General features: G+C 41.7%; 1 protein-coding gene across 1 annotated transcript in view; it reads right to left on the bottom strand.

The window, feature by feature from the left end:
- PGM5 (phosphoglucomutase 5) overlaps positions 1 to 21,434 on the bottom strand; it is a 170,457-nt gene that overhangs the window by 114,143 nt on the left and 34,880 nt on the right. Inside the window, exons 5-6 of the mRNA XM_003782926.1 lie at positions 19,897 to 20,087; positions 19,142 to 19,296 (exon numbers count right to left, since the gene is read on the bottom strand). Of these exons, the coding sequence (XP_003782974.1) occupies positions 19,142 to 19,296; positions 19,897 to 20,087 (346 nt within the window). The remainder of the gene's footprint in view (positions 1 to 19,141; positions 19,297 to 19,896; positions 20,088 to 21,434) is intronic.

Below are 21,434 nucleotides of genomic sequence, written 5' to 3'. Positions count from 1 at the left end.
TCCAATCACCTGGCCTCTCCTCCAGTACCACTGCCATTGGTTTACTTATGTGACCCTCCGTACCCCTGGTTTACTTATGTAACCCTCCGTAGCCCTCAAGAAATGCTCCAGAAAGGTCACGCTTATCGCCCTCCCTGTGTGCCTCAATGATCTATGCCTCACACCCTTCTACTGATTGCTGCCACTGCCTGGCCTGGCTTTCCAGTTCTCCTGTCCAGCCACCAGATAAATTCCTATTCTCCAGACCTTCTACGTAGTATTCAATCTTCAAAGCCCTCTCCCAATACCTCCTCCTCTTGGAATCCTTCTCTGGCCAGCATCCTCCAATCTTAGCCAAAGCTGATTCCTCACTTCTCTGTGTCACCACCAGACCTTACTCATTATTTCTGTAACTGTTGGCCTACTCGTCTGTACCTCGTCCTGGCTGTGAGTTTCTCCAAGGCAGAGCTGTGCCATACCATTTCCCTGTGTGCCTCCTCGGCATAGTATCTGGCCAACGTGGACACCAACCTGACCAGGACAGGGGAGGCTGAAGAAGAGAAAGGAAATGAGTTTGTCCATATTGGGTGGGGGTCAGAAGGCAATGTCTGGAGCACATGTGCATCCAGGTCCTTAGGTAGGAAGCAGGAAGATAGGAGAGTAAAGTAACCAGTAGTAGGTCCTTTCACTATGTTTCATTTGGACCCATTGGCAGAGTCAAGGACAAAGAACCTGGTAGCTTTTGGACTTACTTCACCCAGTGGGCTGAGTGGATGGTAATATGGTGTCTTAGTCTCTTCTGTGTTGCTACAAAGGAATATCTGAGGCTGGATGATTAATAAAGAAAAGAGGTTAATTTAGCTCATGGTCCTGCAGCTGTATAAGAAGCATGGTGTCAGCATCACTCGGCTTCTGTGAGGGCTTCAGGCTGCTTCCACGTGTGGTGGAAAGTGAAGGGGATCAGGGGTGTGCAGATATCACAAGGAGAGAGCAAGGGGAGGGAGGTGCCTGGCTTTTTCTAACAATCAGCTCTTCCAGAAACTAATTGAGAACTTCCTGACCACCACCATCCCCTAGGGCATTAGCTCCTGAGGAGCCACATTAACCTGTTCATGAAGGATCCACCCCATTACCCAAACACCTTCCATTAGGTCCCACCTTCAACTCTGGAGATCAAATTCCAACATAAGGTTTAGAACCATAGCAAATGGCCTTTATAATCTGATCAACCTGCCTTATACTAGAATGGGCAAAAAAGGACCGTAAGTTTTTTCTGAATATGGTTGTGGTACTTGTTAGGAGATGAACTCTCAAATCTCTTTATTCGTATCCATAGTACCTCGGACACAACGGGCACTAGCATTTCATAAATGACAGCAAAGGGAACAACACGAGTTCAGTGCTATGAATCTACACTTCACATTTTATTAGCAGTGTAATACATTTTTAAATAATTAGTATCACATATGCACAGATATAAAATGCTTTGAATTCTCTGAGCTCTCCAGGGACAAACTTTAAGTGTCAGATATCAACTTTACTTTTTCAAATAATGAAAACTGAGGCGGTTTCCCTAAGGGAACAACATCATTAATTAATTCTAGGGAAGTGATTCTAAAGGCAGATAGAACTTAGGCGGGGTTGATAATCTCCAAGGTTCTGTGAGCGTGAGTGTGTGTAAGTCGGTGTGTTTGCGCGGTTGTTTCCCGGACATTTTGATGCTTTGGGGGAGAATCCCCCTTCAGAGAGAGTCAGCATCACAGGGAGTCTTTCTTACCCCCGAGAGAGGACACAGTGGTAGAATTAGGGTTGCGACGTGCCCACTCATAACTGAAGCCCAGAATGGAAATGGGCTGAGAAAAACAAAAAGGGAAAGAAAGGGAAGGAAATGGAGATAGCCAGATGGATTCAGAAGGAAAACGGTTCCCTTATTTAAACAGAGAAACAGCCAAAGGATATTCTCAAGTAGTGCTGCTCATTATGTCCCTATTTTGACAAATGGGACAACGTCGTGTTGCCTGTCCAAACAGCCCCGTCTCAGGCCAAGCCCTGGCTCGAGAAGTGGAACCCACACAGTATCAGCAGGTTTCCTACCACCTCCCCCTTATTGACGCTGGAGCAGATTAAAGCAGATGTTTCCTGTCAAGCCAGGAATCTCTTCCCAAAGAACACAACAGCATCCCCAGTCTCTTAAGCCACACGGAAGACCAGGGGCTTTCATGCAACTGGATTTCTCCTTAACCTCACTGTGCCATGCGTCAGGTTGGTTACCCCTGAACTACGCAGCGTACTCTGGAATACTGTGTGTTTTTCTCCTAGGTGAAATACGACACATAATTTCTATAAAAGGAGAAAACTATTAAGAAAATGGTTCTTGCAGCCAAGTAGAGGAAACAATCTCTGATGTGGGCCTGCCTGACTGCTGGACACCAACACCAACACTGAAAGATACCTAAAACTCTGAGGGGCAGGGGTGGGACCCAGAGGGTCAATCCTGAGAATATCTAGAAATCCATATAGATATGGACCCATCCACAAAAGGTGATTTCCTCAACTCAGGGAAACCCAGCCACATGTGGAGAAAATTTGGATCCACCCCCATGTTCCCACCTTTCCCTCTTTTAGAAAGGAGGGAACACTGAATAGAGAGAGAGTAGGAAATATTAGCATGTGATATTGATCAGAAACAGACTAGAAATGTCTGTGTGGACTCCAGCGCTCTCCAGTCAGGACCATGAAGCATGAAATGTGCAAGTTTCACTTTCAGTTGCCAGAAACATTTCGATTGAGAGGCAGCCTTTTCTTCAATAAACAACGCAATAAAACTGAAGATTTAGATGAAAGAGAAAAAATACGGCAGACAATGTAATTAAGCAACAACAACGGCTAACATTCATCGAGCACTTACGCTGCTCACTTTACATTTCTTATCTCATTTGAACTGTGTGACCACCTGACAAGGTTAAGCACTGGGATTTTCATCTGGTAGATGAAACAACAGGCAGAGAGAGGTTAGGTAACTTCCCTACATTACAGTTAGTGATGGTGGATGTCAGATTTGAGCAGGTCTCTGGGAGTCCAAAGCCCAGGGTCTCAGTCCCCACATCGTAGCATTTTCTTACTCACAATGGGAGGTTCCTTTAGCTCATTCTCCTGGAGGCTGTCCAAGAAGCCTAATCTGACTCATTTTTTCTCTTCAACACGCTAATCAACTACTATGGCTAAAGCACAATCTCAGACTAAAAAAAAAAAAAGCAACAAAGAAGAAACAGTTCTTGTTCTTAAGAAGCTCGTGCAAGGGTTCCCCAGGAGCAGCAACGTGTATGACCTCAGAGAAGCTTTATCACAGCCACAAGTCCTGATCCCCCAGGCCAACACAAGTGGTTTCCTGACTGTATCCCCACTGCTCTCTCTCTCGGCATTCTTACATTATATTAAGTGTTGCTGAGGGTCTCTGGCTGTCTCAGGAAATCATGAATTTTTTTGAAGGTAACCACGAGTTTCATTTCTTCATAACACTGGCTGGCTCGAAGAAGGTATTCAATAAATGTTGATTGATGAGTAAATGAATACATTGTAATAAGCAAGTGTCATCAAGGGCAAGGGTATTTTTAGGGGAGCAACCATGGTTTTAGAATATCCTTTAGGGATGGGCAAATAATATAAACAAGAATTAGCAGGCACTGATCATAGCCCCCAAAGTCATTTCCATCTCTTTCCTTATTAAGAGAATCAGAACTTTATTCAGGTGGCCACCCCTCAGCAAAGATGGCTTGACTGTGAAACAGGATAAACACTTCAGAGGACGTCTGGAAACATGTCCTTACCTTGAAAAGACACATAAATAGCAGGCAGTCTCCTTTCTTCCATAAGACCACATCATATGGGGAGAGGGGTCGCAGGTGGCACTGCTGGGGCCTCTCTATGGGGTAATCTTGCCAAGGAGGACAAACTTGCTCGTTCGTGACATTGCTGTGGCAATGAATAAGCCACCTCTGCAGCTGCCACTTTGTAGACATTTTAATATGTGAATTATAACTTTTATCATATTATCTACACCAACTGAAATGTAGGTTGTTTTTTTTTTCACTTGCAACCTAAAGCCACATTGTTTCCTGAAAACCTTGTTTCCGATCTTTATTGCCATATCACACATAAATAAGGACTGGTTGGACCTCAGTGGGATTTTCCAAATCTGAGCATCACTTATTTGTAAAATGGGAGAAGTTTCTCACTGGGCTATGAGTCGCTATATCCTATAGCCTGGACTCTTTTCTCCAACAGATATTCCTCCTCCTTGCCTTCCTGTTTCTCCTCCTCCTCATCACCACCATCAAAAATACCACCATCGTAGTTTATGTCATTGTCCTGAATTCGCTAATCCATAGAAAAGAAAAAACTAAGCAGTCACAGATTAGAGGCATTTGACATCAGACTACATATGACTTTCTATGCAGCACATTTAGGATCTCACAAAACCTATGGCAGAGACTTCTAGCTGTCTCTCCATCACCATCCCCCCCTTCTTTCTTAGCAAGAAAACCCCTGATTTTGAGCTGTGCACGTGTTCATTCAGAATGAAAACTCCATTTCCCAGCTTCCCTTAGAGCTAAGTATGGCCATCTCATTAAGTTCTGGCCAACAGGATATAACACAAAAGTGTCAACTGTCCACTGCTGTGAACCTCCTTAAAAGATAATGGACAGTGCGTCCTTTGCCTTCTTCTCTATGCTCTTTCTTCTCCAGCTGCTGCTTGCAATGCAGACATGGCCGTTGAGGCTCCCACTGTCTGGGACCCTGAGGACAAAGGCTGCAGCCAAGGAGGGAAGAGCCAAGGGATAGTAGGAATGTGGGTCCTTCGGGACTCTGTGGAGATGAGTCACTTATCCAGCTCTGACTGTTTTTCCCTTCTAGCTGGGGAAGGGGAAGCAAATGGTGATGAGACTGAGTGGTGAAATCAAACACCAGCACACTCACCCACATCCTTTGGTTTTTTCTTCTCCATCTCCCTGAGGTCTTCCTCTAGCCAGCCCCACCCCCGCTCAGGGTCATGGCCACCCAGAACCACGCCCAGCCTCTGGTCTCTAATTTACGGGGGTGGGGTGGTGGTGGTGGTGGTGTTTGGCCCTTGATAGAAGTTTCTTCTCTAAATCCAAATGGCCTTGTCCACATTAGACCTTACTCTCAAATTTCTCATGCTCCTAATGCCGCCTGACTGGACAAGATTCATGTGAAAAAAAAAAAAAAAACATTCAGGAAAGAATGCCAACCTTCCACCTTTCCTGTCTTTCCTTAGCATACCAAAGAAATTGGTGAATAGCTTTGCAGGTAAAAGGACTGCAGAATATTTTATGATTTTTCTCTAATGGCATCATAAAAGAAAAAAATATCATAATAATAAACTGGGGTTGAGATGCTAATTGTTAAAGGAAGTAGCCAGTGTTACATTAGGAACAAAGAAAGCCACTTTTGCAAATCTCTCCTTGGTCCTTTCATCCCCCATGCACAGGTATAAACACAGAGCAATTAATTTCCTGCTAGTGTTTCTCGTAAATCACTTTTGTAGCTTTTGGCTGAACTATCAAACAGATTGTGAGATAGACAAATGCTTACAATATGCACACAAATCACATGGTATGTTTTAATAGGATGTGTACGCAATGCAAAGTCAAAACTCGATCATCAGAATTAGTGGTAGAAAAGAATGTTTCAGGTCTGTATGGAGGTTTAATGGCGTTTGGCCAGCATACAGACAGACACAGATGTGTTTTAAAAGAAACCCTGTATTTTCCCAGAAAGACAATTTTTCTAAAGAAATGAGTCTTCCAAGGTTCAACATGTGTTCTATAGAAGTGAAGACTTTCTCTTTTGTAACAAGTTTAGAGGGTACTAATAAAAAGGCATGAATCAAAAGGCAAGAGGGCCACTAAGTAAAAGGTTCGATATAGGTATAAAAAAGAATTAAAGAAAATTATCCATCATTACTTACAAGGTAATCTGAAAAGCTACCAAACGCAGATAGCTGAGGTTCACAAGCGGTCTTCTCAAAGCTTTGTTGTGCTGTGAAATGTGCTGTGTCTCCCACTGCAGGGAACATGGCACACGTGCTATTTATTCTCCTGGGGGACCAAGGATCTAAGTGTAGCTCAGTGTTTTTCAATTATCTCGCTGCACACTTGAACCTACAGTTAAGCTCCCACACACACTTACATTATGTTGATCCAGAAAAAAACAGTAAAAAAAGAATATACTTAACTAGGCTTTAAACTTCTTTCAAAAACAATTTAATCAATGATCTTTAGAAATTTCCTTTTTTTGAGACAGAGCTTCAAGGTGTCCCCCTGGGTAGAGTGCTGTGGCATCAAAGCTCACAGCAACCTCCAACTCCTGGGCTCAAGCAAGTCTCCTGCCTCAGCCTCCCAAGTAGCTGGGACCACAGGTGCCTGCCACAACGCCTGGCTATTTTTGGTTGCAGCCGTCATTGTTGTTTGGTGGACTGGGGCTGGATTCGAACCCCCCACCTTGGGTATATGTGGCTTAGCCACTTGAGCCACAGGTGCCGAGCCAATCTTTAGAAATTTTCTCAGCACATTGTTGAAAATCACTGGTGTAGACACTGGCAAAGGCTGAGTTGTTCATGTGGAAGAACTTGAGACTAGAGGGAACCCAGGGGCTGTGCCTCAGTTTGTCTACAAATCTCTATTATCATGACAGTAACAGCTAACAAGCTAACATTCACTGAGCTCGCTGGTCCTGTGGACTGGCGCTGCTCTAAGCACTATCCCTGTATTACCACATTTAATCACCTGTCAGAGACCCCGTGCTATGGTTTAAATATCTATCCCCTCCAAATCTCAGGTTGAAACTATCCCCATTATGGTACCACTGAGGGCTGTGGTCTATAAGAGGTGAGTGGGGCATGAGGGCTCTTTAATGATGAATGACTTGTCATGGGAGGACAACTGATGGGTTTATAAGAAGCAGGAGAGCCCTGAACTAGCAGGGCCAGCCCCCTTGCCATGTAATCCCCTGAGCCACCTCGGGACTCTGACAGCAAGGAGGCCCTCACCAGATGCAGCCCCCAAATCTTGGACTTCTCAGCCTCCCCAACTGTAAGAAATAAATTCCTTTTCTTTATAAATTACCCAGTTTGGGGGCAATCTGTTAAAAATAACAGAAAACAGACTAAGACACCCGCAGAAGTTAGGTAATAAGCCCATGGTCACAAAGCCACAAAGCCAAAAAGTCAGAGTTTCAACCCAGGTAGTCTGGGTTGAATGAATTAGCCACCTCTGGAGCTGCCACTTTGTTGAGCCCAATGAAGGTCAACGAGTACCGTGCCCCATTCTGACATGAGTTTACATGAGGCCAATGTTCTTGTCTTGTTCTTTTTAAGCGATACTATCTTTCTCTAGCGTATTCATATTCTCTGTCTCTCTCCACCCCACCCTGGCTCCCCTCCCATCTATCAATTATTCTATAGGTCATAGGATCTGTGTAGGACAAATTGAGGGGTGCAATGGCATCACCATTTGAAAATATTCCCCAGGTCTCTTTTGGATGTTCAGAATGAAGCCATGGACCTCTCTGAATCTAGCAGGATATCCTTACACAGAGAATATTAATAAATTTTGTGGACAGTGAAGTTTGCCAAAGGAAAAAGGGACCTGGTAGGGAACATGAGATCCAGTAGTGATGTCCAGTACCAAGCAGCATGCCTGGCACACAGAAGGGGCTAAGAAATTTTTTTTAGAAAATGAAAACACAGGAGGTGCATAAGGGTGGGAGGGAAAGAATGAAGGAAGGGAAGAGAAGAAAGGAGAGAGGAAGGAAGGAAAGAAAGAAGAGAAGGATGAAGTAAGGGAAGGAAGAAGGAAGGGATTAAGGAGGATGGGTAAGGACAGATGGCCACTTAAGCATATAGGCACCACCATTCCAATTCAAATGCAGAGGGTTTGCAGGAATACACAGAGGTAAGAACAAGGTGCCAGACAGATATATAGGTGATCTTTCCGGTCACCCTCCCACTACCCAACCGCCCTTCTCCCCTCCCCTTCCCCACCTTTCTAGAACTAGAATATAAATGTTTTGACACAATGACTAAGCAAATGACATGATATCTATGTGAACCAGCTTGATGAAAGTATTTCAAATTGTATATGAAAACACTACACTGTACCCCATGTTTGCATTAATGTATACAGCCATCATTTAATAATAATTTAAAAAAAAAGACAGCACAATGTTACAGTGGAAAATAAATTATTTATGAGGATAACTTAGAGTAAAAAAAAAAATAAATAAAATAACAAGGTGCTAAACTTCCCCTCTAGAATTGCACCCCTAAGCACTCACCTACCTCACACCGCTTTGCTTCTGTTATTCCTTATAGAAGGAAAAAAGAAATTTGTTGCTTTGGAGAACAAATGCATCCTGTCACAGTCACTTGGCCTAGGAATGAATGACCTTCTCTGGTTCTACCTAAAGAGGGGAAGTAGACGTAAGCCTGTCATCTCCCACGGCCCCAGAGAATCAATGGATCAGAGAGGGTACTAACCCCCACTAAAGGAAAGACTCAGGGTGATGTTTTCAGTTCCGACTTGGAGAGAAAACCCTTGTCTCTTGTCCTCATAGACAGGGTGGTGTAAGGGTCCAGAGGTCCTATAGACACATGCCACCTGGTCTCTGGCCTGAGAGCCAGGGAGCCTGAGGATGAGAGTGACACCTTTCTAAGGCAGAGAAGACAAGAGGACGTATCCAGGTCAATGGAGGTATCATTTGGGCTGCTGGATCATGGTTCACCTGAGGCCAACTCTACTTCAGTTAAGTCGGCCAACAAATTCCATTTTACTAGCTAGGCCCCATGTCAGCTACTTTCTTCCCTTTGCTTCACAAAGATCCTGACTGATACAATCTCCCTGACTGCAAGTCCTGAAAGGTTCTTGCATTCTTAAATACAGGCATAAACTCCCCATAGAGTTTTCCTTCATGCCAGAATATAAGCCACTGATGCAATCAGGAACTCTAAAAGAACCTGGAATTCCACAAGACAGTGTTAAAGCTGAGGAAGAAACCTGATCCAAGATGAGATGACTGGCCCCCAGGTCTGAATTTCACCCAAACCTGTGAAGGGCATACAGGCTGGGCAGACAAGATCTGCCTTCGTTTTTTTCTAGGCGCAGACATTTACGCCCAACTGCTAATACATTATTTACTAAAGGAACTCATTGTTCTGAGTCCCTATCTTTTATGTTTCTGGTCATCAGGTTGTCTGTCTCAGATTTAAAACTCTTTTGAGAGAAGGAATCAGATCTGCTTAACCCACTTTACACAGAAACCAAGGGAGAAAAACTGCTGAAACCAGATCAGTCCTTTTTGGTGCAGCTGCTTCTGATGATCTTACAACTTCAAGCAGTTCCTGAGGCCAGAGTATAAAATTCAAACCTTCACTTGAGCTACAGGCAACATTTTCCTGAAGTCTCAAGTTAAAACCAGAACTGCTTCTTCCAGAGCTTTACTAAATAGTGTTTCAGGGTCAAAATCACAATTAAGCAAAATCTTAATTCTGCTTATTCAATATCATCTACCATCCTTTGTGTAATCTAGGTCCCTCTCTCCATCCTGCCCTCCCCCAACACAAACCCACACAAAGAACTTTCAATCAGAACCTTTCCTGCTCTCAACAATATTTAAGAGGAAAGAGACTGTGAGACTTGAGTCAAACAATCGGACCAGGGTTGACTGCTGCTTTCTTGCTGTGTTTAACTTCAGGCATGTTACTTGACCTCTCAACATCAAATTTTTCTATAAACACAGTTTCAATAACAGCATCTGCCTCTCATACTTCTGAGGATTTGCATAACAATCACACAAGATACTATAGCAGAGTCACTGTAAATAAAAATGCTTCCACACTCCCACTCTGGCTCTCAGCCCAGCAAGCAAAGCTTTCGGGCAGCTTCTTGATTCACCCTGCACAGCTTTCTTAGACACTGTTCTTCTCTCACTCTGATGGGTAAAGTGAAATCAATAATACTTAACAAGCATGTAATCACTGTTTCAACAGGCCCAACCCAACACTCTTGGAAGGTAGAGTTTAAAATCCATTAAAAAAAATTTTTTTTGGTGAGAGTTACAAAATACACTTCAATACATATAAAGTACACACGAAAAGAACACTCCAGAAGTATCTTCAGGCCCAAGATGACTTGTCTCTATCCTCCTTCATTGAAAAGCGTTGTCAAGCACCAGATTTCCTGGTGGCTCACACTGTGGGAACCAAACTAATTAACTCAAGTCAAACTACTTCCTTTTTGTTGTTTACTCAGAACAACAGGCCTCCACATACCAAGGACCTTATCACATACCTAGGTGTTAGGCAAGCCCCCTTGTGCACTCAGCCCACATCCTGACCTCCTCCCCTTTTTGCACTCGCCACTCTACTCTGCACACGCCCCACTTGCGACCTTTATCCCTTCCTTCTCATTCGCTCACCTGAGACAAAGAAGACTCAAAGAAGACCCTGAGCCCATCAACCCTGAACACGACCACCCTGTACCTGTCAGTTTAGGACAGACATGGTTTACCTACCAATAAGGGGACGGGGTGGGATGGTCTAATGGGAGGGAAGAGGGAGGGGTATAAAGGGACTTTCTGGATAGTCTATAAGGGCTGTTCCCGCTTTTTCTCAAAGGGGCAGCCCAGGCTCTGAGCTTGAATGAATAAAATTCCTCGTGCCTTTACAGCGATGTTCAGACTCTCAGAGGGGTGCCTGAATTGAGTCTGGGGGCTTATAACACAGCATAAAGTTCAGAGTTAGGCTGGGCCTAGCCTGTCTTCCTTGTATCTTTTATAATGTCAATAAATTGGACTGATGTCCTTGAAATCTTTGATTGTCCAACTCTATAGTTAAGTTATGACTCTGCCAAAGAAGACAAGATCACAGGGAGTACATTTGTGTCTGATTCACCACAAAAAGGAAAGCAGGAGACAGTGATTCCAAGGTCACTCGACTCACCGAACCTGGTTTAGTGACAGTGCAGCAAACACAAACCTCTATCCCTGCAGTTAGAGTCATTCAAAGAGAGTGGTAGTGATTCCTGAACCCAGTCATAAAGGAAGACTCAAGAGAACTGCTTTGTTTTATTTTTAAATGAATATACTTTATTTTTACTACCTTTGTGATTGTATCTAATGCATAATTCACATAAAATAAAATTCATCACTTTTGAATGTACAGTTCTATGAATCTTGACAAATACAGAAGATGCCAAAAAAAGTACACACATTTTAAGAAAGGAAAATACTGTAATGGTAATAATCAATATATACTGATAACATGTTACCTTCTATATTGTATCTTGTATCTTTTGTAATTGCAAAAGTCAAATATGACTTGAGTGCTAGAATTTTAAAACAAATTTTTCCTTTCTTAAAATGTACATACATTTTTGGCACCCTCTGTGTGTGCACACGTGTGTGTGTGTGTGCATGTGTGTGAATACAGTTGTATAACTACCACCATAATCAGGATATGGAACGTTTTTATTAGCCTAAGATTTTACCTCATACCTCTTTGCAATAACCAATGGGATTGATTTTTAAATTGAACAAATATTTTAAGTCACAAAGAATAAAGGAGAGAAGTTATTGAACCGAATGAACCCTCCAAAAACCAAGATTAAGATTATAAATAAAGATAGGCCGTGAAATTACTGTTCCCATTAGAGAGCAAGGGCATGCCACTTAGTTACATATTTTAGACTGGACGGCATCAAAAGCTCTGCTTAAAATGGTCTTCAGTCCCCGTTCACACAGGGTGATATTTAAGTAAGAGGCTTCTTTCCATGCTGACTCAATCCACCAGTGGTCAAGGTGACTTGATAAAGACCAAGCAGGGCCACGTCAATAGAAGGGCTGAGAACAGTCTGCTTGACACCCTTTTAAACAATGACAGTGCCCTTCCAGGGACAGAATCAAAGAGTGACAAAGAATCCTTGCAAATACAGCTGACTTTCAAAATGGGTCATCCTTCAATTCACATGAGAAGACGCTGACAACTAAATTATTTTAGAACTCAGGTTCCTTAATGCTCATCCAACAGTGTTTTTCTGACCAACTCAGATAACAGAACCCCAAGATGGCTCTGAAAAAATTGAATAAAAGATAGTTTACCTAACACTTCCAAATCTCCCGCAGCTTGCACTTGTGGTCTTAAATGTTAGTAATTTATTGCTCTCACTCTATACCTATTTGTAAATGCTCTCTACTAAATGGAGGCATGAGATCACTTTCCCATCAGATGCTGATTCTCAGAAACACCAAATAACAGACTTGAAGCAAAAGAATCGCTTAAGCCCAGGAGTTTGAGGTTGCTGTGAGCTATGATGCCAGTGCACTCTATTGAGCGCAACAAAGTGAGACTCCGTCTCAAAAAAAAAGAAAGAAAGAAAGAAAGGAAAGAAAAAGAAAGCCTCCTATACAGGTCCTGGTAAGATATCCAGTCCTTATCCTGTTTACCAGGGGAAAAAATAGGTTTAGGCAGGGGGCAGTTTTTAACTATCAACAAGGAAATGACCGCTGTGTGTTCACTTCCTGTTATCTCACCTTGAATAAGTTACCTGTGCTGAGAGCTTCAGTGCCTACCTTCATAGCGTTATTAAAAATCCAACTCATTACAAATATGTCTAAATGTAAATTGAAAACACAAATTGGGCACAGTTTTATTACAGTCAAAGAAGACTGGGTAATTATACGCCATTCATTTCCTTCTTTTCATTCAAAGTATATTTTCCTTTGCATCAAGTGGCAGCATCACCAAATTTATCTTCGTACAAAGGTTAAAGAAGCATGTTCCTAGCTCATATAGTTGACTTTCAGGGATTTGAATTGGGATGGAGGGAAGATAATATCAAAGCAGGATTTACCATGAAAGTGATGCTTGACTTAAGCCATAATAGGCAAGGAAGAATAAAGTGGACTGGGGTGGGGGGCAAAGGAAACACATTTCCAGGACAGAAACATGTGGAAAAGCACCAAAGAGAGAATGACCAAGAGATTTGGGGCACGGTGAGCATTCCGACATGTCCAGGGGAACAGTAAGAATCTAGGCAGGAGTGAGATGTTCATAATCAGGTTATGCCTGCTATGTAATCGGGAGATGGAATCTCCTTCTGCAGATATTCAAAGCCTACCAAACAATTTTAAGCAATTTAAAAAGGAAATGCATGACTTTCTGTTTTAAAATAAATGCCCTTAGGGCATGTCCAGAATAAGGAATGAAGAAGAGGTGGTCTAGAGGCAGAGAGCCCAGCTAATGGAGCATTGCAATAGTGCAGATTCCCCCACCCCCCCAAAAATCATGAGAACCTAAAGTAGGCAAGTAAAAGTAAGGATAGAGAGGAAAAGAACCATTCAGAAAAATCAAGGGATTCGTCTGACAAAACCCAGACTAGTGGTACATCAAGAATGGAGAGAATTAGAAGTTGAAGTTTATTGATCCATTCGTGGATCGATGGGCACTTGGGCTTCTTCCATGACCTGGCAATTATGAATTGGGCTGCAATAAACATTCTGATACAAATATCTTTGTTGTAATGTGATTTTTGGTTGTCTGGGAATATACCTAATAAAGGAATTGCAGGGTCAAATGGCAGGTCTATTTTTAGTTCTCTAAGTGTTCTCCAGATGTCTTTCCAAAAGGAACATACTAGTTTACATTCCCACCAGCAGTGCAGGAGTGTTCCCTTTTCTCCACATCCACGCCAGCATCTCTGGTTTTGGGATTTTGTGATATGGGCTAATCTTACTGGAGTTAGGTGATATCTCAAAGTAGTTTTGATTTGCATTTCTCTGATGATTAAGGATGGTGAGCACTTTTTCATATATCTGTAGGCCGTGCGCCGATCTTCTTCAGAGAAATTTCTCTCCAAGTCCCTTGCCCACCCTGAGATGGGATCACTCATTTTCTTCTTGCCACCATGGAATACTATGCAGCCATAAAGAAAGATGGAGACTTTACGTCCTTCATGTTCACATGGATGGAGCTGGAAAATGTAATTCCTTCCTGGTCAATGTACGAAAGTGGTCAACATAAGGACCTAGTCCACTGCACTGATACGTACGTGTGGCACATGTCCCTCCTTGCCCAGTTGCACCCCTGTCTGATAGCCCATCTCTGATGGCTCTAGACCTCACAAGGCTAGGGTCACCCCATCCTTCCCCAACCCCTTTTAGTCTTAGGGGCGTTAACAGTTTCCTGTGATTGCTAGTCCCAGGGTGCCTCTCCATTCCTTCATGATCTATTTTGTTTCCTTACCCCCACCCATACCTCTTTAGACCAGGTTATTACATTACTATCATTAAGTTCTCTCTAGTGAATCCCTTTTGAGGGTGCCATCTCCTTCCTGCCTTGATCCAAACTGAATCAGCTATAAAAGTTTCAGGGCAATAACTACTATGATCAAGGGCCCCTTTTTCTTTTAATATTGGAAACACTTGAACATATTTATCTGCTGAGGCAAAATAATTCCCATCATTCTGTAGCAGAAGCAATACATGGAGGCTCAGTGATTAGATACTAGGTCACGTCTCACTTTCCCATTATGGTCATCCATCATGACCAATCTGGGAGATGAAACAGCACAGATCTAAAGGACACGGTAAGAATCAAGATCACCATAGATCAGGGGATACCCACATACTTGCAGGATTAGCACTGTCTGGATTCCAACAGCCAGCTGAGTATATTCAAGATAAAACTGTACTACATATTTTAGATTGGGGATTGGCAACAAATAGCTGTAGACTACAGTCTGAGGAGTAAGTGTTTTCATATGAACTGTGGGGCATTTCTAATCTCAGCATCATAGCCAGGTCCAGCTACACGTTTCTACTCTTGGTCTTGCCCCTAACCTTCTCGGCAAGTCCTTCCCAGGGTACCCACGTAAGTGGGATGCTCCCCACTCACCAGTTAGTACTGCACCAAATTCATTTCCCTTAACCTAGATTATAATTTGTGTTTCCACATTTTTTCCTTACTTGTTATTCATGGGCTTCCCCATTAGACTCTAAGTTCCACAACGGGGACCATGCCTAGGACGCAGAAGGTCCTTAATAAATATGTCTTGAGTGAATAAATGGTGAACTGCAGGGATACCACAAATTGCCAACAGAGGGTAAACAAGGACTAATTTCCTCGCCACCATGTTTATGGTGGGCCTCCGACGGCCTTCCTTATAGTCAAAGCATACTTGGCAGATCTGGCTGCTCTGGGTGGAGATGGCTGTACCCTTGTTTGAGACTGTAAATATCTGTGTGAGTAGGGCTTAAGCCTGCGTGTGTTTGCCTTATTTTGCACAGCATTCGGCACTGTCCCAAGCGCAGATGAGTGCTCCATAAATATTATTGAAGGATGATGACACAAAGGATTATTTAATACCTCTGCGTGGGGTAGAGATGGACTTTGGGCCATGAATATACTTTGAATGTGCTTTACTTCACAAATCATTTGAACCAAAATGTTTTCAGCAACACAGACTCATCTCCAACCACAAATCAGACACATTCAGAATGACAAAGCCCCCAAAGAATGCCACGTTCAAGGCTGAAACGCTATTATTTGGGGGGAAATGGAATCCTTGTTTTAGTAGATGCTGTAAGAGTAGAAATTAAAGATACTGAAAGTCTTCCCCCGGGGAATCACAGTTATCAGTGAACAATAAAAGTCTGTCTGAATAATTTATCGGTTTCCAGGGTACACCCTCCCCCCTGATTCTGGAATCCCAGGGGTTAAGTAAGTGTGCCTTGAAGGTGTCTCAACAACAAACTCAGTTACTACTCTTCTGGGACTGGCATTTATGGGCCTGTTCCTGTGAATTTACTAATTTTGAAAAATATTAAGCTGTATGAGAAACCACAATCAAGAGCAAAATTTTGAAGCTACATTTCTTTTACCTAAGAAGAAAGTTATAAAGTGTTCATCATGAGAATCCACCTGGGAGTCACCCAACAGATCAAATACCCAAGACGAATCACCCCTCGGAGCCGCACTGAATTCTGAATCCCAACCAGCGAGCATGAATAATCCTTTTAAATGGCCACTCACATATCAGAACAGGTCCATTGTGAAATTTCTAAGCAGGGCCTTTGGTTTCTGACTGAAACAGAGATTTATTGGGAACGGGGGGGGGGCATAAAGTGAAATCAAGAACTAGTGGGAAATTTCCACAAAAAATGAGGACAAATGGTTTTTGTTGTCAGAATGAAACCAGCCTTTTCGGACAATAGTTTGGAAAGTTGCTGGCTAGCCCACAGGAGAGTTGGGCAATATTCTCAACTAGTTTCTCAGGGGCCTTCCTGATCTCACTGTAGTTATCAGACAGATGTACTGGTAAGCTATATATCAGAAGACCTAGTTTCAAATCTTGAGTCCATTTCCAATTAGCTGTGTGACTTTACACAAGTCACTTAACCTCTCTGATTATTGGTTCAATGTCTTTAATATGAGGAGAATAAAGCCCACCCAAATTACCTCATTAAATCATGGAAAAGTTATATTAAGATAATGTTTAAAAATTCCTATAAAATTATAAAATTCTGTATCAGTGGAAGGGTTAAATACATTTGCACATTATCAAATAACCTCTAGCACTCAGGTTCTTTATACGCTTCCGAGCTCTGAGTTCTAGAAATGGTCCCATTTTTGCTTTGTTCTCTATAGTTTTACTAATTTTTTTTTTTTTTTAAGAAATATATAGGCAAAGCTAAATGGGAAAAATCATGGACTTGCACATTCTACTCTTTGCTGTGGCAAGGCAAGAATTTTAAACTGGATTTAGCTCGCCATCAGGGACTTGATGCCCGTCTCACCTAAGGGAGAGAAGTAAAGTGGGAGGTACTTGATTCTTCCCCCCTCTGATGGAAGAATACAAGGCCAGTGTACAAAAACCAATAGTATTCTAATTAATAGCAGCAATCAACTGGAAAATTAAATTCATAAAGCTATCCCATTTACAATAGCACCAACACACAGAAAATACTCGGGAATAAATTTAACAAAAATTAGGCGAGATGTCTACACTAAAAACTACCAAGTATATGTAAGAGAAATGAAAGAACCAAAACACAAAGATATACCGCATTCATGGATTAGAAGACTCAACGTTGTTAGAATGCAACCCTCTCCAAATGACTCTGTAGATTAAACATCATGCCAGGCCAAATCCTACCAGGATCCTATAGAAAGTGAGGTGTTGATTCTAAAATATAAACAAGGTGCAGAGGACCTAAGCTATAGAATTTTCTTTTAATTTGACAAAGAAGAAAAGGCGATGGCAGGCTCACCTGATTTCAGTATAAGATTTGCATAAGGATCAAAAATAGATCAGTGAAACGGAATACAGAATCCTGAAGTAGACCCATTTGTATGGTCAATTGATTTTTAATACAGGCACCAAAGCTATTCAGGGAAAAGAAAATTCTTCTCAACAAATAGGATTAAAACTGGACAGCGGGGAAAGGGTAAATCCGGACCCCTATTTCACATCACACAAAATAAATTCAAAATCATCACAGACGTCAATGTAAAAGTTAAAGCTGAGATGATTCTAGAATAAAACACAGAGAAAATATCGTTCTGACTTTGGGGTAAGCAAATATTTCTTGTAGAAGACAAAAAATGTATGTAATAACCGTACAATCACTGACTTGTAAGAAAAAACTGATACCCTGGACTTCATCAAAACTTAAAACTTCATTTACACAAAAGACATTATTGGGGGATATTATTGCACTTTTGGGGATACACATTTCACTGTATATAAATTACACCTCACGAATGAGTGAATGAATGAATAACACTAAGAGAAAATAACCACACAATCCAGAAAGTGGGATTCTGCAGAAAAACTGGTCAGATCTCTTCAAAAGTCATTTTCATGAAGTAAAAAATAAAAGGATTGGGACAGATAAGAAAAGACTGAAGGTACATAACCAGATGAGATGCACGGTCCGGTACATAACCAGACGAGATGCACGGTCTCAAATCGGATACTGCTTTGGAAAACCATCCATAAAAGACATTCTGAAGACACTCAGGGGAAATTTAAATACGACCTTGGTTTCCCGATGACTTAAAAAAATTTTAATAAGAAGTTGGCGGTTGGTGGCGGATAAGAAAAAACAGGTTATAGGCAGTATGTAATTTCTGACCTCTTTTTAGTATTATAAAAGACAAATATATATGTATAGACTATTATATATTTCAATTATATGCATATAATATATATATACGGAAAGAGATCCACTGAGGAATACACATTTACCTGTCAGGATAGGGATTTCAGGGAGGAGGCTATGAGGTTTATATTTTCTTACTTGTTTATGTTTTCTAACTTTTCACCACGCACATATACTGCCTCCATAATAATACATGCTGTTTGAAAATACTACTACTGGTTTATAATTCAAGATAAAAGATGGTAAGAATGGATGGAGCAAGGAGAAAGAACCCCACCACTGCTGAAGCCCTTCCTAAGTCCATCTCCTTGGTAGAGCAGCCCTCTGGGGCACCTGCCATGTACTCACTTCATTCTTACAACAAACCAGGGAAGTATCACCCTTATTTTTACAGAGCCAATGAGGACAGACACTGGCATATGAACATAATATAATATTACCTCAAAACCCATGCTTTTACCACCTCACTTATATATTTTTTCAGTTTTTTTACTAAAAACTGAAGTTTTTAGTTTTTTTTTACTAAACATTTACGTAGTTACTTTGTACTATTTACTCAGTTGAGTGTTTTACAGGAATCACCTTATTCATACTGCCTAACGATCCATACAAAGATGCTACTAATTATTCCTATTTTACAGATTAAGAAAATTAAGATCAAATTTTCAATGAAAATTTCAATCAAAGATCACAAAAACCAAATATGTGTTCCAAGTTCCCACAGCTAATAATTGATGGAACCAGTAACCAAGGTCAGGCCTCCTGATTCTCCGTCTCCTGCCCAGTACACAACCTGTATCTCTAAGTTCCTACGCTTTCAGCAAGTTCCCATTGGCGTAGGGGAACATGAGTGCCAGCTACCAACAAAGGAGACATTGACATCGAAGTCTACCATAAGGCTTTCCACGGTGACATCCTTGCTTACCTGTCCAGGGCCATGCTGGTCGGCATACTCCTCCCAAACCCACGGACCCCCATCTGACGGAAATATGGAATGCAAGAGAGGTTGGCGGCAATGATGGCCAGGGAGTCAGAAGGGCTCACAAAGAAGCCATTTTGGCCTAGGATCATATAACGGTCCTGTGGGAAGGAATGTGTGAAAACGATCAGACAGAAGCATCTGCTATGAGCAGCCGATTCCTATAATCATCACAAGCCCCTTCACTGCCATCGTATCGTTTACGATCATACAACTTGAATGAGGCCACAGGAAGCTGGGAAAAGCTTATTCTAAAGCCATAAATATTAAAGGCCCAGAATCTTGACACAGCTAAGAGAGTGTTCTACCTGCTGAAATGTGGATGACTACCTCATGCTTCAGTCACCTCCAGATACTTAATTCATCCCCCCCCCCCATGTAAAGTAGAACAGAGGTTCCTGCCCTTAAAGTGGTGCTTTCAACCAAACTAGCTGTAAATAAAAAATTATTGCATGGATAATTTTTTTTTTACAAAAGGAAACAACTTCTTTATAACATGATGCTAAGCTGGAACTAAGCAAAGTCATGGCTATTTAATTGCAATAGTTAGCCTCGAAACAGAAGAACAGATGCAGGGTCAGTTAGAGTACACACATACCCCATACATCTCAGCTCCAGATGGGTTCATTCATTCTCTGGTCTCCAATACTTGGCTCATTGTATGGTCAAGGGGTCAGCATGCAGAAAACTTTCCTACTTACCCCATCAGCATCAAATGCAGCTCCAAATCCATATTCCCCTCCTTTCATGGCTTCCAGGAGAGTCGTTGCATAGGTCAGGTTTGGGTCAGGATATTGCCCTCCGAAGTCTTCTAGCGGAACGCAGTTGATTGCAGAATTGGCTGGGGCCCCCAGCTCATCACACAGAACTTTTCTCACATAAGGTCCCATCACTAAAAAAAGATACACAGCAATGTGAAATATTTGCAGTTCCCTCCCCCAGGGTATTTTGTCATGGTTAGAACAAGAAGGGCCATTTATTAGCCCATAAGAAAAAGGTAGGTTCTACAGGCTTTTTTCAAGACACAACACAGAATTTATTAAACATCTACTATGTGCCAGTTACTATGTTAGGTATTAGAAGATGTATTCAATAATCCAGTGACATGTATTTTTTTCTCCCCACACTTTTCTAAAACATTGCCAGAAAGAAATCAACTATGTAATAATGATTCATTGTCTGTTGCTTTTCATGTATTAAAAGATTTAGCTGAATATATGCAAAAGCACTAACGGGCCCTGGCAATGTTCTCTGTCTAAGCAATCATTTGGACCCTGCCAAGTGTATAATTTAATACTGTAAACCACTGAAGCGCATAAAACTGAGCACCTTTTACAAAATAAATGCTAAGTAATAGTATTTTCCAGTTCGGTGAACATTTACGGGGTGCCTGACATGCATCTCTTATGTTAGGAACTGAATGGACCATACATATTGCAGGGCTGCAAGGTACACAGATCCCATGTTACTAGGCTCTTACTCTAGTAGTGGGATGAGTCAAAGCTATAGATTGGTGACTACAGTTGGTAAAATTGAAGGAGATGCGCCCTTTGGCACTCATTTATGAAATAATTAGATCCAGGGGCTGAAGAAAAGCAATGACCACAGAAAAGGCTGTAAGGGGAGAACAGCATTTCTGAGGGAACTTGGAAAAAGAATATAAATTTGGCAGAGGTTGGGAGTGGAGAGCCATCCAACTGGAAGGAACATCTTGAGCAAAGGAATAGGGGAGAACACGGGGCACATTTGGGGACCAGATGTAATCTTGCTACTGAAGTGTATGCAAAGTATTGCTTCCCACTTATTCTCCACCAATACAACACAATCCTCCAATATGAACATCTCTTGATTTTTTCCGACCTAGTACTCATTTCCCCTTCCTCTGGATGCAGCATTTGGGGTTTCTTTTGAAGAACCACCCCTTCTCCATCTCAGTTCTTCATATATGGTTAAATCCCACTTCCCTCAAAGCAGAGAAAGTAAAAGGTAACCTAGGCCTGCCCAATAAGGTCCTTCCATCCCCCAGTCAGAGTAATTGATTCAAAGATACACATATAATTGCAGGCTTATTTAGGTTTAATCACAGAAATATTGCTCAAGTAATTTTGAAATAGAGGCTATCTTCCCTCTAGGCCATATAATATTAAGATATACTATCTTGTTAATATCTATTAAGACATTACTGATATATGTTAAAATGTATTTTAAAAATGATTTTAATTTGTTTTCTTTTTTTTTT

Source organism: Otolemur garnettii, unplaced genomic scaffold, assembly GCF_000181295.1.
Source record: "Otolemur garnettii isolate 467f Iridium unplaced genomic scaffold, OtoGar3 scaffold00006, whole genome shotgun sequence".
Classification (NCBI taxonomy): Eukaryota; Metazoa; Chordata; class Mammalia; order Primates; family Galagidae; genus Otolemur; species Otolemur garnettii.
This window is presented reverse-complemented; position numbering and strand designations above follow the sequence as displayed.